Source organism: Crassostrea angulata, chromosome 10 (assembly GCF_025612915.1).
Source record: "Crassostrea angulata isolate pt1a10 chromosome 10, ASM2561291v2, whole genome shotgun sequence".
NCBI lineage: Eukaryota > Metazoa > Mollusca > Bivalvia > Ostreida > Ostreidae > Magallana > Magallana angulata.
In genome coordinates this window covers 8,660,741-8,676,724 of record NC_069120.1, presented here as the reverse complement: position 1 = coordinate 8,676,724, position 15,984 = coordinate 8,660,741, and the positions used below count along the sequence as shown (strand labels likewise).

Sequence of the window (15,984 nt, the reverse complement as noted above, 5' to 3'; positions counted from 1 at the left end):
AATTTACATGTAAAATGAACATTACTAACTACTGTGGTCAACATCTTGATGATATAAATAAAAACGCATAATATCAAGAAATTGGGGGGGGGGGTGTTATTTTAAACCTTAAGGAGGCCGATCTGGGTTTTTTTGCGTTTAAAAATAAAATTTTCCTCAAAAAATCATTTTTTCAAAATCTGTATTTTGTTTATTGTGCTCAAATTTTATTCATGATATCGGAAAAAAATCATAGAATGTATACATAATACTATATTTTTTTTAGAATGCGCAAAAACATGCGCAATGAAAACTAACGTCGGTCTCCTTAAATTTAATATCCTTGCCTTAGAAGTTATATTACATGAGTAATGGCTTTTCAATTTAATGCAGTACAATATTAAACCCAACTTTAAGGACTATTGTTGTCACGTGTATGTTATTCTCTAAAGAACATAAACATATATTTATCACATAGCATTGCCAATTTAATTGTTAATAACCTTTTTAATTACACTAAACAATACTTTATGAGGTCTCTCTTGCTTGATTATGTTATTAAATTAAAATTACTGACAGTATTTGTAATTACCTGTGTCACTATCTGTAAAGTTTTTAGCTAAGGGGACGATACTTCATTAAAATTTAAAAAATTCGTAAAAAAGTACAATTGCCTCGTGTAACTAATGCCTTACACACACGCACCTTGCGAGTGCTGGTGTCCTAGAACATGAACTCTTTGTAAAAACCCCAGGTACGGAAACTAAAGTAGCGTATACATACACCTACTAGTAAATTAAGAAAAATATTAGTTAAGTTTAGAACTACAAATCACCATCTTCCGGTTGAAATAGGAAGGTGGGGTATTGTTGAAAGAAGTAAACGTTATTGTAATTTGTGTAATTGTAACAAAATTGGTGATGAATTTCATGTTATATTAGAATGCAAGGCATTAAGTAAATTACGAAGTCAGTTTTTAGATACATATTACTGTCATGTTGTGAATTTTGAATTTACCGGGTGGCAGTAAATACAAAATTCACAACATGACAACTAGTTGTCATGTTGTGAATTTTGTATTTACTGCCACCCGGTAAATTCAAAATTCACAACATGACATTACTGTTCTTCTCCTAACACTAAAAAGCTTTATGAAATCATGTCTTCAGTCGATTATATCACATTAAGAAAACTGTGTTTCTTTATTTCAAAAATTAATCATATTGTTCGTTCACCCCACTTACTTTCTTGAACTTTACACCTATATTGTATATATGTAAATATGTTTGTTCTTCTTATGTACCTCTTGTACCATTATATGGTGTTGAGTGAAAATAAACTGAACTATCTATCGTTCAGCCAATCAGAGAAAGGCTTATATGCGTAAATTTTAACCGATTCTTGGTCAGTGTCACAAGATTACCAAACTTATGTTGTTTCACTCTATTTCATGATTTCCTTAACTGCATTTATGAACCCGATAAAGATTTTTAAAATTAATTGATCACCTTAATAAAATTTATCAATATAATTTGTTACCTACATATAGTACTTTTGTCTAAATGTTTTCAAAATTATTTTTGTCATTTGATAATCATTTTACTGAGTTTTACGCATTAAGGGTTTTGTATTTTCCAGTGGTTTTAATTTTTATTATTTTTTTTTTTACAGAATTTGTTCTTAATGAACAAATATCTATGGAACGCCGAATAAAGAAAACTGATTCTTGAAACTAAATACAGTAATGCGAAATATGCTGAATATAAAAAATATATTGGTGTTAGTTCGAAAAGTCACATGTTTTCTATGCACGTGTTTCATACAAGAATAACAATTGTGGGAATCGCACAATTCAAATATACAAATCACGTCCGCATGTTTCCATGTAAAGAACAAAATATATAAGCATTATTCACAGAAAGTTGGTGATATCGTAAAATATCTTACGATTGATCATTGAGTTAAGTCAAAACAGTTTAAGCAATCCTATATTTTGTCCTGTTTAGATAGATTTTAACTGGAAATATCCAGCGCGACAGTTAGTCGATTTTATCGTCGCATTGATTTTCATAAAAAACAGGAATTAATTACTCAATGAACGAGAATTCAGCCATGTAATCACAAGATGTTGGTTAAATTCACACAATTAAAATATCATGCAAAATTCATGAATATGTCTAATGTAGATTTTCAGTAAATAGTTCGGTGTTATCAACATTTTTTATTGACGTTTAATATAATCATATAACCTAAATAACATCACATACAGGAATGCGTAATAAAAAGTCACACTTACCAACACGTTCAGGAAACGGCTTATCAAAAATATAGAGCATGCTGAACAATGATTAAAGGGGTATTTTGCACTGTGTACGAATAATTGTACAACAATATTGACCATGCTCAACATACTATAACAACGTTGTACAAAAGTAAAAAATACGCTACATTTTTCTACAGATTGAAGCAACATGCAGCATTTCCCAGATTCACAACTTCTTAAAATTCTTGTCTGACATAGGAACCCATCTTTTGCCAAAGGTTTTAGAAATTTCCTCACTGGTTGTTTCATAAGACCGCGAGATCCTTTTTGTTTCCGCATTACTGAAACTGTTGTCCGATTTCGGACCGTCGCATCTTTTAAGCAGTCCATTTTGACGAACAATAAACTTTTCAAGTGATGGTTTACTCTTTGCGATCAAAATGGCCGTTGCTGTGGATATTCTCTCGCTGATGATAAGTGTATGTAGTTTTGGACAACTTCTGGCTAACATCAGAAACGCAGCATCGCCGCGGTCGTGGAAAGTGCGAGGACCGTGCGTGCGCGGAAGTCGCTTTTGTGCGAAGTATTCAAGAGTGTCGTGGTAATAATGTACTATCCAAACGGCAGTCTCGTGGGGAAATTTCAAATTTGGCGAATCGTAAACGATGCGGTTTACTGGCGCGTGAGGTTGAAGAATCAAAGGTGTCTTTGTGTGCCCTCGAACTTCCAAAGTGACGCGAAAATATGGCGCCATTTGTTTGACAAGACGCCACGCGTCATCTGACACGGAATCGGTATTACATGTGTAGCGTCCTTGAATGATGTGAAGATTGGAGACACTTGATGACGCAAGAATAATAATGACCTCATCGTCAAGGTGTTGCGGACTTGTTCTGAGTGTGTGAATGTTGTTGAACAGCGTAATGTCCAGAATAGGGTACGGATCCTTTGTAAAATTAAGAATTTCCATGGTCTCCAATGTGTCGCTACAATTGTAAGCGATTGCTTCAAACAACCCTTCCACCTCAGCATCATCTAACATAAGGTTGTTAAGTTTCAAATCTTTCAACAATTTCATGTTTCGAAGAAGATGCCGCAATTCCTCCATCATCTTCCCGCCTGTTCCGTGAAGAATTACACCCGTAATGCCGCGCGTCTCGCACGTGAAAGTAAAATGAAAAGTACGCAGTAGTGGCATTGGAAATTCATCAAAGTACCCCAAATATGCGCGAAGAATGCGAATAAACTCGTACACATGCTGAAAGTCGTGAATCGGCGTGATAGTAATTTTTTTGAAGAGGTATCCCACTTGGTGGAGACAGATTTGAGTCTTCCTGGGACACGTTTCTCGTTGGTACCCTTTGTGAGCGTAGTACCTTCTTTTCTTCAGGAAGTTTCCTTTGAGTGTGAAATGTTCCCAGACTCTTGGGGCATAAAACGTCTCGTACCAGCGGATGCAGACCTGCGAAGCCTCGTGTCTATGCCGAGGCTCCAACAAAACAAAGATGTCCTCCAAAAGGATGTCTGGTAAATCCTCCCAGCTGCTTTCTATGTCGTCAAACATAACGTCACTCTGGAAGAGAGGGTAGGTCATTTTAGTCCATGACGTCACCAGTAAGTATTTTTTTTTGAAATTGTGCATCATCTACTAAGCAGCCTTGTCAACAAATGGATGTTTAATGAGACAGAAAGATGATTTAATATTTCAAGAGAGGATAGAATTTGTAAATTATGTACTTGTAATGAAATTAGGGATGAATTCCACTATTTGTTTAACTGTTCTGATATTTGTATAACAGATGCTAGAAACATATATTAACTAAAATATTATATAATAAATCCAATTGTTTTAAAATTTAAGAAATTATTAAATGTATTAAACAAAATTCAACTTACCAAGATTTGTAAATTTATAAATACAATTATTGAGAGAGTTATATAGCTCTCTTGGTTAATATACTTATCCTTCTTGACAATGTAATTTGTATATATTTTCTTTACACTATAAACACAGTTTATTGAGAATAATGTTCATTGTCATTTTTAAAAAAAAAAGAAATGCTTGTTAAATTTGGTGCATGCAATTATCCTCAAACTGAATTCAAAATTTACAAGATTAATATTCCACGTCATACATAGTTAAATTCACCAAACTCTTCTCTGCTACGAGGTAGAAAGAGTGAATGACTAACAACGGTAGACGCGTGGTTATTTTTAATGGAACGAAAATAACAAAACAAAAATACAACAATTTGTTCCTAAACAATTTGCACTTGTTGTGTTGACATGCAAACATTAGCAAAAGGGATGTAACTATGAAAAACAAAACGAATATTTTGAATTATTGTAGGGTAAAGTTATCACATTTTATTACATGACTGAATGTGAGTTGTTAAAAACTTTTGAAGATATACACTGCATACTAGTATATGCAGTCAAAAAACAATTGTGACCTAATGGTATGAATCTTCAGTACGCCCGTGACGGTATATCAAGAAAAAAATACACGCAGATTACTTTATGAATCGAAACATGTTGATCATAATAACATTGCGCTTTATATATAAAAAATGTAAGAAGGAAGCGACCACAAAGTCTGCTGCCATTGCTATGTAAACGTATATCCTTATAATCTAATTACGTTCCGACAAGCGTCTGGTGTTTACAAAGATAACAATGAGAACTGTCTGGAAATATTTTATGGTTTGAAATTTCCAAATGATGGACTTACCATTCCGTTTCTTCATTAAACTAATATTCCAACTTTCTTTTACACTATTCTACGTCGCTATTCTACTTCACTAAGATTTTCTGCGTCTACAGATTAACAGCCATTCACCATAGCGCTCTCTCTGGCTCCAGCTGCATCAACACACAGTCGTGATGTGGGGGTCTGTGCACAAGTACGTGTATATGTTTACTGATCTGGCACTCGAAAGGGGTGCTGATGGGGTGATGCCAGCACAACTCGTGTATGTTTTGTTTACGAGAATAGTGCCTCGCGTCATATGATAAATATTCATCAAAGACGTGTAGAGATTTCCAGAGATATCTCGATAACGAAGGAAAACGATGCACATAATATGTTATACTTTTATTATTTTATGACTTTTCATTATGATTAATTATTACACCTATGTAATACCCCCACCCCCCCCCCCCCCCCAAAAAAAAAAAAAAAAAAAAAAGAAATCAGAACAAACAAAAAATTAAACTGAAATTGGCATGAATGACTTTCATATGATCTACTTTTGTTGTTTTTTTTTTCTTTAATTGGGGGGGGGGGGGGTGGGGGTGGGGGGGGGGGGGGTAATCAGGTTGTTTGTTTGTTGGCTGTAAGTATATACGTACATGATTTGCAATCAGGTGGGAAAACAAGCTTTATATTAGCCTATAATAAATCAGAAACGGGCATCCTAATTAAAATTAGGCCTTTCATCTTACTCATGAGTGCCAACAGCAGATAAACAAAGAGCGAGATAAAAAATGTAACTATAAAATAAATTTCATAAATTGAGTTACATGTAGATCAAAGCTTAGCAAAATTGCTCCATTCTGATTTTTTATTTGATAATGTTTAAAATTAAATAAAAAGATGATTGTTATAAATGGTATCAATTTACACGCCAAAATGATATCAGAGAAATAAAAAAAACACCATGCTACTGGTGTCTCTGATGATATCATTGATATAGCTGACAGATTCTATATGATTATTTCATTACCGTGAGAAAAGTGCGCGAATTAACATTTACATGTGCATGCCCATCAGTGACAGTTGTATTATGTAGATTTAGAAATAGATAAATTTCCAAATGATTTTCGGGTGAAAAGCAAATGCCCATAGCTCGATCCCCGTCATAATCTTTCCCTCCCCGACTTTACAAGTAAGTGTACACTGAGTGATAAAATCGTGTTCGTCAAGAAATTCATGCCTATAAACCGACATATTTTATGAACGACTGAATCGCGAAAACGTACGACTTGTCATAAAAAGTCAACAAAAAAAAATCAAAACAAAACCACGATGTTGGATAGCTCCGATGAAGAATCAGGAGGATTTAAGATAAATGAAGCATATGCCTCCAAGTACAATGAATGGAGGAGAAGAGAAGAACTTCAGAAGCGTAAGTTGACATAATGGATTGAAAATTGTTCTCAAAATATCGCTGCAATATGTCAAAAACCTAGTTCGAAAAATTTCAGTAAATTTAAATGAAATTTCAGTGATTTGAACATATTTTATTGTATAAACATATACAGCATATACACAAGTTCTTACAACTTACGAGGTTCTTACCAAGTATAACAATTTACAACTGTATAGTAGTTTAGAATGGATAGTACATAGAAATGGATATTACTAATACAGTTTAGTTATTGAACAAACGTACATGTACATAAACAGTTCTGTTGAATTTGGTCTAGGCAGTAAAATTGAAATTACAATAATCTGCCACAATCTCTTATAAATCTTTGAACAGCTAAAAAAATATGTAGGTTTAAATTGACACTCAGAGATTCATCTCCCCACAAAAGTAAATGACAATAATGTTAATTTAATTTAAGTTCAAAAGGTTTGAAAACAATTCATTTCGTGCATTGGTATAATTTTTACAACCAAAAAACAAATGATAAGAATCTTCTGGTAATCTGCATTGGCAATTAGGGCTTTCAATAATATTTTTTCTGAAAAGGTTGAAGTTTAAGATACAGTTATGTCTAAGTTTTGTGTGTATGATATTAAGTCGTCTCTTGCCGAAGCAAAAATAGGACGGAGGTTTAATTTGGTTTAATTGAATACTGCTTTTGAAACCTGTAAAGGAGGAATTGCTTCTGATAAGTAAACTTAAACTATTCCATTTATTGATCGTGTCAGGAACAAACGATTTCTTGAATATTTCTAGTCTACATTTTGGAATAGTATAGTCTTCTCGATTGCGTGTATTGTAATTCGATTCTAAAGTCCTGATAGAAGGGAAAATTTCTTTTAAATAATCCGGTACCAAATTATTATGAATTTTATACATTGTGCTCAATTCTGTTAATTTTCTTCTCTCGGAAAGAGGCATCCAACCTGTTTCTAAATAAAGGGACTCTCTTGAAGATAATATGGGTAAGCCAGTGATGATTCTTGCTGCATAGAGTTGAACTTTTTCTAATTTTTCGACATCTTGTAACGAACAACCATCCCAGACAACAGAGCAGTATTCAATTAAAGGTCGAATAAAAGTCATGTACATTTTTGATAAAAAATTTCTTCCTATGCTAAATTTGAGCTTCTTCAACAAGCCAAGTCTTTGGTATGCATTTTTAACAATATTATCAATATACTCTGACCAGCAAAGGTTCTGAAATTTCAGTAAAAAGAAACATAATTTCTTAATCCTATCCCCAATGTATATTTTGTACTGTGAAATCATTTACTATTTAATATTGTAGTAAGAGATCGGTATGGTGTGGACGCTGAGAAGGAGGAAGAAGATTCTAGTTCTTCTGAATCAGAAGATGAAGATGCAGAGGTTTTATTTAATCAATTAAAGATATATCTATGATGTCTGCAAGATTTTGATTATTATTCAAGACGATGTTTTACTGTTGATATTTATATTTTGCTTTGAGTGTAGTATTCATTTATACATATTCTTCATTTTATATTAGGCACTTACTCCACAACTAGAAGAGGATTGGTTAAAAACTTTGGCAGCTCTGAAAAGCAAAGACCCTAGAATATATGATAAAAGTGTGAAGTTTTATCACAGTGATGGTATGTGGAATCAAAATAGATTTCAAATACATATAATGATCTTTTCCCCCAAACTCCTTATCTATAATATGTAAACGGTGTGACTGTTGTACCGAGCGCAGATTTAACACAGTGCAGTTTTATATTCGTAGAACAAAATTTATTTGAAACGCACACAGTAGGATCCGCCTAGTTTCCTTCTCAAATCATTAGTGAAAGTTTAACTAAACTTCGCGTGCTCAGTCTACATTATGACGTCATGTTTCAGACGTAAAACGTACACATTTTGTCTTTGGAAATAGCCAAAGAGAGTGACGTTATTCCGAATTCTGTTTTTCTTTTTCCTTTCATTGTTTAATTCATATAAATGCCGTAGTAATAAAACTGAATACTTTATTCAGTATCTAAAAGATGAGTTCTTTGATCATGTTGATGTTAATGTTTTTATTTTCCATCTGATAATTTGATAAGACATACATAGAACTAGTCGTGTTTCTTGATTGAAGAGCTATTGAAACTTATCTGGTGTCTTCTTTTATTTCTTTTAATTCAAATTACCTTTTATTGAAACACTGGAAAATTTTAATCGAGTTTAGGGGCAAAAAACATCAATTAGTACCAGTCAATTAGGGGCAAAAAACATCAATTAGTACCAGTCAATCAATGATCGAACAAACCCTTTAAAAACAAAATGCCAATATGGTGGCTTCACCCACCTCTTGCTACGCTCGGTATTAATGAGTTGTAACTGCATTAAATATAAGGTAATTTGAACTGTTTGTGTAACTGTATACACAGACAAAATATAAGTATTTCTGTCAAAACTTTGTGATGCTCCATTTTGAGAACAATTGTATACATTTAAAGCACATTTTCTTTCATTTCATCAGAAGGGAGTAGCAATTCAAGTTCAGAAAGGCCAGGGCCAAGTAAAAAGAAAGATAAACCAGTCTATCTCAAGGACTACCATAGAAAGGTTATTCTGGAAAAGGATGGGTAAGTCAGTGTACACTTTGCAGTATTTTTCAAATTTAGTCATATAGGATGTAATTAAACAATTACTCTCCTCAGTAAGAGTTTTTTAAAATTTTATGAAAGCTAAATAAAGATTGAGTCAGAAATATCTGTATTTTCCCTATGTACCTTTATTTACAGTTGCAGAAAAATATTTACATTCAAATTTGTGAATGAGCACTTTTTATTGGAAACTTGTGACCAACAAAATTTCAAATTATAAAAACATTGTACTTTTGATTACTATACAACTTGTGATAGTATGTATGTATACTTCCTTTTTTTCGCAGTAAAATAAGCGAGGAGGATAGTGATGACCTCGAGGAAGAGGTCAATCATGAGCCAGGTTATTATGAAGAACAGGAAGAGATCAAAAAGAGGTAGGACATTACAACGTATTGTTAAATTCAATTTGGGTGCCATTGTGACTGTTCTTGTTTAAAGTCTTTTTACAAACAATTTGAATATGTAGCTCATTAAAGCATTATGACAAAACTCTCAAAAAAACAAACCTTGTCCAAATAGAGGCAATGTAAAAATAAAATCCATATCAAGTCAACAAAAAAATCTTCAATGGTACTGATCTGGATGGGTTGATCTTAATGTATGTACACAAAACAGGTTTACTTGATGGCTCTCGAGTCATATTGGCAAATGAATCTCAATTTTAGTTTTAAAGCAAAACTAGCACAGGAGTCTGACTCAGAAGAAGAACTTTTTACAACAAGATCAAAGACGAAGGAACAAGAGGTATATTCATAAATGGGACTTGAATATTTTCTTCATATCTAAAGCAAACAGTTTATACAAACATTTACAATTGCTAGTATTGTAGCAAGTATAGTACCATACAAAAGTATTGTAGTAGTATAGTACTGAAAAAAATATGGGGACACACTGGAGATTTATTTGAACATATTATATAAACAATGGAATGTTCACACATGAAAAAAAAATGCCAATGGTAAAGTGTGAATACAACATGGATATACATGTATCTGATACTTACAATATGCTTTAGAAATGGATGATACATGTATCAGTGTACCTAAATTTGCCCTGAACTGTTAATACATACAGTTTGTTGCTTTAGGAGGAGGAAGAGAGAGATTACATCAAGTGGTTGAAGGATCAGAAGGAATTGGAAGAGACAGATCCTGTAGGAGTAGAACTGGTAAGGAATCGCATCTTTTTTTGTATACAGAGTTCAGTTAATGACCTAATCTGGGAGAAATGTACATTTTTTACTTCTTTTTCAGGCTTCCTTAAAAAGTTACTGGAATAATCCAAAACTTAATGCAAATGAAAAATTTCTGAGAGATCTGATACTGAATAAAGGATACATTGATAAAGACAGCAAGAGGTAAGAAAGGAAAGCCAGCTATTGGTTTTAACAATTAGAAACATACATAAACAATAAACATGATTACTGCTAAATCAATCAGTCAATATATTCAGTAATGAATTTTGTTTTTAAAATTACAGTGAAACATGCTTATAACGAAGTCACAGGGACAGGCAATTTTACTCCCTTATAAGCGTAATTGGCTATATCCATCAAGTTTACAACATGTAATAGAGTCTTGGGGAATGAAATTTACTTCGCTCTAAAATCATTATAAGCATGTTCACTATAACCATGTTTTACTGTACCATCAGTGTCACTCTGTTGTGTAAAACATTTGTAAAAAATGCTCTTTTGATACATCTGAGATTGACAATGTGTCTGCTATAAATGGAATATATTGACTGACAGGCTGCCATCTTATAACGAGATAGTGGATGATGGAGAAGGGTTTTCTGAGGAAGAGGAGATGCTAGAAAGAGAAGACCACTTTGAAAGAAAGTATAACTTCAGATTTGAAGAGCCAGACCCTGATTTCGTATGTTTGTTGAGTTTAATTTCTAAAAATGGTTTCTCATTATTTTGCATGGATGTTGAATTATTTCAAAAATATATTTAAATGGCAGTTAGTTGTGTTATCTTATAGATCAAATCGTACCCTCGAACAGTGAAAGATTCCCTACGTCAGACAAGCTCTAAGAGGGCAGATAAGCGACAAGAAGTAAAGAAACGAAAGGAAATGGCAAGTGTATTATTCCCTAATGATTGACAGATGTGAAAATATCTGAGTTTGGATACCGTGTACATAATGAATTATTACATGTATATGAAGCTAATTCAAGTAAATCATTTCTTTAAAAAGGGAGCTTGATTTCAATGAATTTTGTGAATGATGATTAACATTTTCATTTTCAAATAGGAAAAGAAAAAAGTGAAAGAAGAGATCAAACAGCTTAAAAATATGAAGCGAAGGGAAATCATGGATAAGATTGATAAATTAAGGGAAATAACAGGAGATCCAGCTTTAGAATTTCAGGAGAAGGATTTAGAAACAGACTTTGATCCACAGAAACATGACGAAATGATGAAGGTATTCAAGGTTTATTTGATAATGTTAACCATTGAATTATAAATTGTTTAGCCAGAAAATTACATGAGGTTCTTCATAACATCGTCATTTATATGAATATTTCTCGCCCTGAACCAGTCATATATATCCTGAGTTATCTACAGTTACAGTATAGTGATCAATTCAATAAGTCTCATGGAGATAGTTTAATAGGATGAACATTTTTCTGACACACTACATTTTCCTTTTTCTCTATTGTAGAAATACTTCAATGATGATTTTTATGAAATGGATGAGGGAGATCAGAAGCCAGAGGCTCCAGCAGATATTGAGGATTTACAGTGTGGTAAATATTAAGGGGACGAGGATGATCTTAGTGTTTGTACGATTGAAACATGAAGAAATCTTGTGAAGTTTTTTTAAGTGATATGATTTCTTCAATTTAAACCCATAAGCTTACCGAAGGCAAGCTTATGATGCCCCTTTCACATGCATATTGCAGTTTGATTGTCATATTTTTATTTTGATGAGTTATGACCCCATTAAGCATGAAAACCCCACCTTTTAATAAGAGTATTTCTACTGTACTTGATGACCTGATGATTGGTTTATGTGGATATTTTACAGAGAACTGGGATGAATGGGCTGGTGGAGAGACTGAGGAGCAGAATGAGGAGGGTTATGAGGGGGATTATCAGGGGGGTTATGAGCCACATGCTGACGATCCAGACTTCTGTGTGAGTCCCAATATCTTATTGGATTGTATTCATTATTCTACTTGTGTTTTCACTTGACATAATTTTTCCTTCAATATTTATTCATGAAGTATAATTACTGATAAATATATCATTTTATTCTACAAGATGGATGATGATTATGACCCTACTGCAGTTGTCAGCAAGAAAAAGAACAAGAAGAAAAGATCCAAATTTGCTCAAGCTGTAACAAGCTCCAAACCAACATTTGATCCTAGTTAGCTTATAATTTTGTATTAAGTATTGGTTGTAAAGATTGATTCCTTTAATTCACAAAAAAACTGCAATAATGGAGCTGTTTTTACTACAAGATTATTACCATGCAGCATGATTTTAATAAAGATGCATACTTTGGCTTTTGCTGCAGGTTAATTATATTTTAAAATTTTAATGCCTAATGTTGCACCCATCTGCATATACGTGTAATGTTTGTCATAGAACTGTGCCTGCCAAAGACATTTCTTCAAAATTACCAGCATGTTTTTGAGCAAACAAATAGCTAAATTTTATATTTTGGCCCATTTGTATAAATACTTGTGAGGTGTGCAACATCACAGAATATTATGTACACCAAATCTAAAATCTCCAATGTTTGTTGCAAGCCAAATTTTACACTTTCTGTATTGCATGTATTTGTTACTACTCTGATGAGTTTGTTTTATCATACAACAAATAGATGAAAAGACATTTGAGGAGTACTTTGAGGAGTACTATAAGCTTGACTATGAGGACATTGTAGCAGGCCAGCCCTGTCGATTCCGATACAGACGAGTCACACCAAACAGTTATGGCCTCGGAACGGAAGAAGTAAGGCTTGGTTCTTATCATGAACATAGTGAAGATTTAAAAAAAAAAAACTTTGTTCCTTTTAACATAATGCAGAAATGAATGTTGTTTTTTTTAAATCATATATATGTTGCTATACTTTGTGAAGATTTCTTCTAAAAAATCTTTTTTTTTACCAAATCTACAAAATTTAATGAGTTTTATTTTGTTGATATTCTTTAATGTTATATCATTTTTCTCTTAACAGATTCTAAAATGCAGAGACAAAGAATTAAATGCATGGGTGTCAGTGAAGAAAATGAGTCAATACAGGTCTGAATGCTCTGAACTTCTTTGGAAATGGAATTTATATACTTGATTGCATTAAATCAAATTGCGAAATATGTAATGGTTTGCAAGCTAAGAGATTGTAAGATCGATTTATATGATGTAGTAAATTAAATTGATTTAACTTTTTTGAAAAAAAAAAAAAATGTTTTCAGAACTACGGATGAGGAGGAGAGAGAGGTGAAGATCTTTGAAAGTAAAGGCAAAAACGAACGAAAAAAGAAAAATATTCTACTGTCATTGAAAGAAGAAGCTGAAGAAAAGTAAGTGAACCAAATACAAGTTACATTGTTAATCATTGAGTGCTTTGTGTATATAATCATTGACTTCTTATGTGTAATAGTGAGGAGAAATCTTAACTATGACCATTGCTCTGATTTGTAATGCTTAAAAATATAGATCTCCTAGTTTTATTTTTGATGTGGTTTATTACAGACAAGCAAAGAAAGAAAAAGATATTTCAATGAAAAACACATCTGAAAAGTCAAAGAAAAGAAAATTCTCCCAAAATGATGTGACAGAGAAAGAAGGGCAAGTGAAAAAGTCAAAGAAGGAAGAAACAAAAGCTAGCAGCAATAAAACACAGGAGGTTTCTTCAAAGAAATCAGACAGTGGAAACTTGTTGTCTCTGAAAAAAGCAAAAACAGATAAACCTGACAATGAAAGTGATGAAAAAGATATGAATGATGTTAATTTGAAAGCTAAATCGGCAGTCCAGAGCAGAGAAGGTAAAATTCAGGGAAGTGAAATAGGACTTAGTAAGAAACAAAAGAAGAAGAATAGGAGAAAGGCTGATGCAGTGGAGAAGAGTTCACCTGTGAAGGAAGTTTCCAATAATGACCAAGGGGACAGGTTATCAAGAGGGGTTCATGATGAGGGGGATAAGAAGTCTGGCCCAGGGAAATCACGGGAAACCCAAGGTGTGAGTCAAAGTCAGCGGGAAGAGGGAAAAGGCAAAGGCAAAAAGAAGAGGAAAAAGAAAAAGAAGAAGAAAGAGGGACCACCCAAACTCTCCAGTGAAAGACTTCTGGCATTTGGAATCAATCCAAAGAAAGTAAAATATATGAACATTAACAATTTTAAAGAACAGACTGAAGGCTGAAAATGTTATATCTTGACATTGACTTGTACATGCAATATGAAAAACAAAAGGCTGGATCTGAATCGGCCTTCTAATATTCACCATTGTATATCCTGATCGACAAACTATGTGGGTTTATGACGGATTTGTATGTATCTTTTTGGGTAAACAAGAACTTGTGCATAAAATACAGTAATGAGTCACCTTAGGAAGGACATTAATTTTTGAAAAATAAATTTCTATGAACCAGTGGAAAAAGGTTGAATTATTTTTGTAACTGTACCACTGCTTCTCGATCTCTGCTCAGTGAATTTGGCTGAACAGTTGGTATTGCATAACCTGCTGAATGTAGTAGTTATTATTCAGGCTGACATATTTCTATGAGAGACTCATTTCACTTTCTCACCCTAAAGCTTATAATTTTGAGGTAATTATCTCATTTATCACTAAGTCACATGTCTACATTCTCAGGTGTGCTGCTGAAGTTTTTTACTCCACAAAAATGTACTAGAAGCCACAGAAAAAGCTTGAAAAATACTTCTAGGGATGAAAATGGTGGAGTTCAGTTAGATACAATTTGAATATTTTAAAGATTGATCACAATTTTCATCCAGAATTGATTTTTAATAAACTTTATACATAATTAAACATAAATATGTAAAAGTTCAAATTGGAATGGTTCAAAGTAATTGCTGCAGCATTATTTGATTAAAAGATGACTGTGTAATTATTATTTACTAGTATACAGTTCTTTTTTCTTTGTGGTTGCCAGTGTGCTAATTAATTTAGATATGTTCATTTTAGCCAAGTTGCTAAATATCGCGAAAAAAGAACTTCAGGTCATCCTGAACTAATCAATGGAATTTGGTTAATTTCAAGCAACTAAAATAACTGTCACCAAAGTTCAAAAGGTCATTGCTGGCAACTAAACATGACCTTCATAGTATCCCCATCTCTCTCTCTCTCTCTCTCTCTCTCTCTCTCTCTCTCTCTCTCTCTCTGAGGTAAACCAATGGTCTCTTTGTCAATATTATCATAGTAATCCCATCTCTCCATCTCTCGCTCTCTGCATGGTAAACCAATGGTTTCTGTCAATATTATTTATAGTAACCCTCTCTCTCTCTCTCTCTCTCTCTCTCTCTCTCTCTCTCTCTCTCTCTCTGAGGTAAACCAATGGTCTCTTTGTCAATATTATTCACCTTAATATGAATCCTTGATTAAATTCATTTGACTTAGTTTATTATCGCATGTTCCGCTGACGTTTGGTGTGTGGGCAGGTCCCCCAGTAAACAACAAATTCCGGGACAGTCTACCATTAATTATTTCAGTCCGTCTCGTAATAAATCAAAAGCATTCTATGCAAAACGTTACGTATTTTAACGACCAGTTAGCGGCAGATCTCCGTAAAGTAATAGGGAATCAAAGTATAAACCGAGCTTATAGATTAAGCTTCTTGACAGCTGAATTAGAAATCAGAAGGCACAGCCTTAAATCGCCCCGTCCAAGACAAGAACATTTGGGTTTTTTTTCCCTACTTTGTAATCCCACGACGTCACCATTCTCCTACGTGGCCTTTTCTGTAAACATGGTTGTTTCATTCAATTAATTAAACAGCAGAG

General features: G+C 33.3%; 2 protein-coding genes across 3 annotated transcripts; one reads left to right on the top strand and one right to left on the bottom strand.

Moving 5' to 3' along the window:
• Positions 1-1,951: 1,951 nt before the first annotated feature.
• LOC128166260 (uncharacterized) lies at positions 1,952-5,177 on the bottom strand. The gene is made up of 2 exons (XM_052831307.1): positions 4,974-5,177; positions 1,952-3,815 (listed from the first exon to the last, which is right to left on the bottom strand). Exons 1-2 carry the CDS (start codon positions 4,974-4,976, stop codon positions 2,469-2,471), a joined length of 1,350 nt encoding a protein of 449 aa, XP_052687267.1. The 5' UTR covers positions 4,977-5,177; the 3' UTR covers positions 1,952-2,468.
• Positions 5,178-6,214: 1,037 nt separating this feature from the next.
• Positions 6,215-14,573, top strand: LOC128166259 (protein KRI1 homolog). 2 transcript variants are annotated; one of them, XM_052831306.1, is made up of 18 exons: positions 6,215-6,369; positions 7,685-7,764; positions 7,904-8,009; positions 8,882-8,984; positions 9,293-9,382; positions 9,674-9,752; positions 10,096-10,176; positions 10,262-10,365; positions 10,759-10,885; positions 10,994-11,089; positions 11,267-11,437; positions 11,678-11,762; positions 12,044-12,153; positions 12,280-12,388; positions 12,848-12,978; positions 13,205-13,269; positions 13,440-13,547; positions 13,720-14,573. In XM_052831306.1, exons 1-18 carry the CDS (start codon positions 6,270-6,272, stop codon positions 14,384-14,386), a joined length of 2,412 nt encoding a protein of 803 aa, XP_052687266.1. In that variant the 5' UTR covers positions 6,215-6,269; the 3' UTR covers positions 14,387-14,573. The 2 variants fall into 2 exon arrangements, with proteins under 2 accessions (XP_052687266.1, XP_052687265.1); XM_052831305.1 differs by having other exon boundaries at positions 8,879-8,984.
• The last annotated feature ends 1,411 nt before the right edge of the window (positions 14,574-15,984 follow it).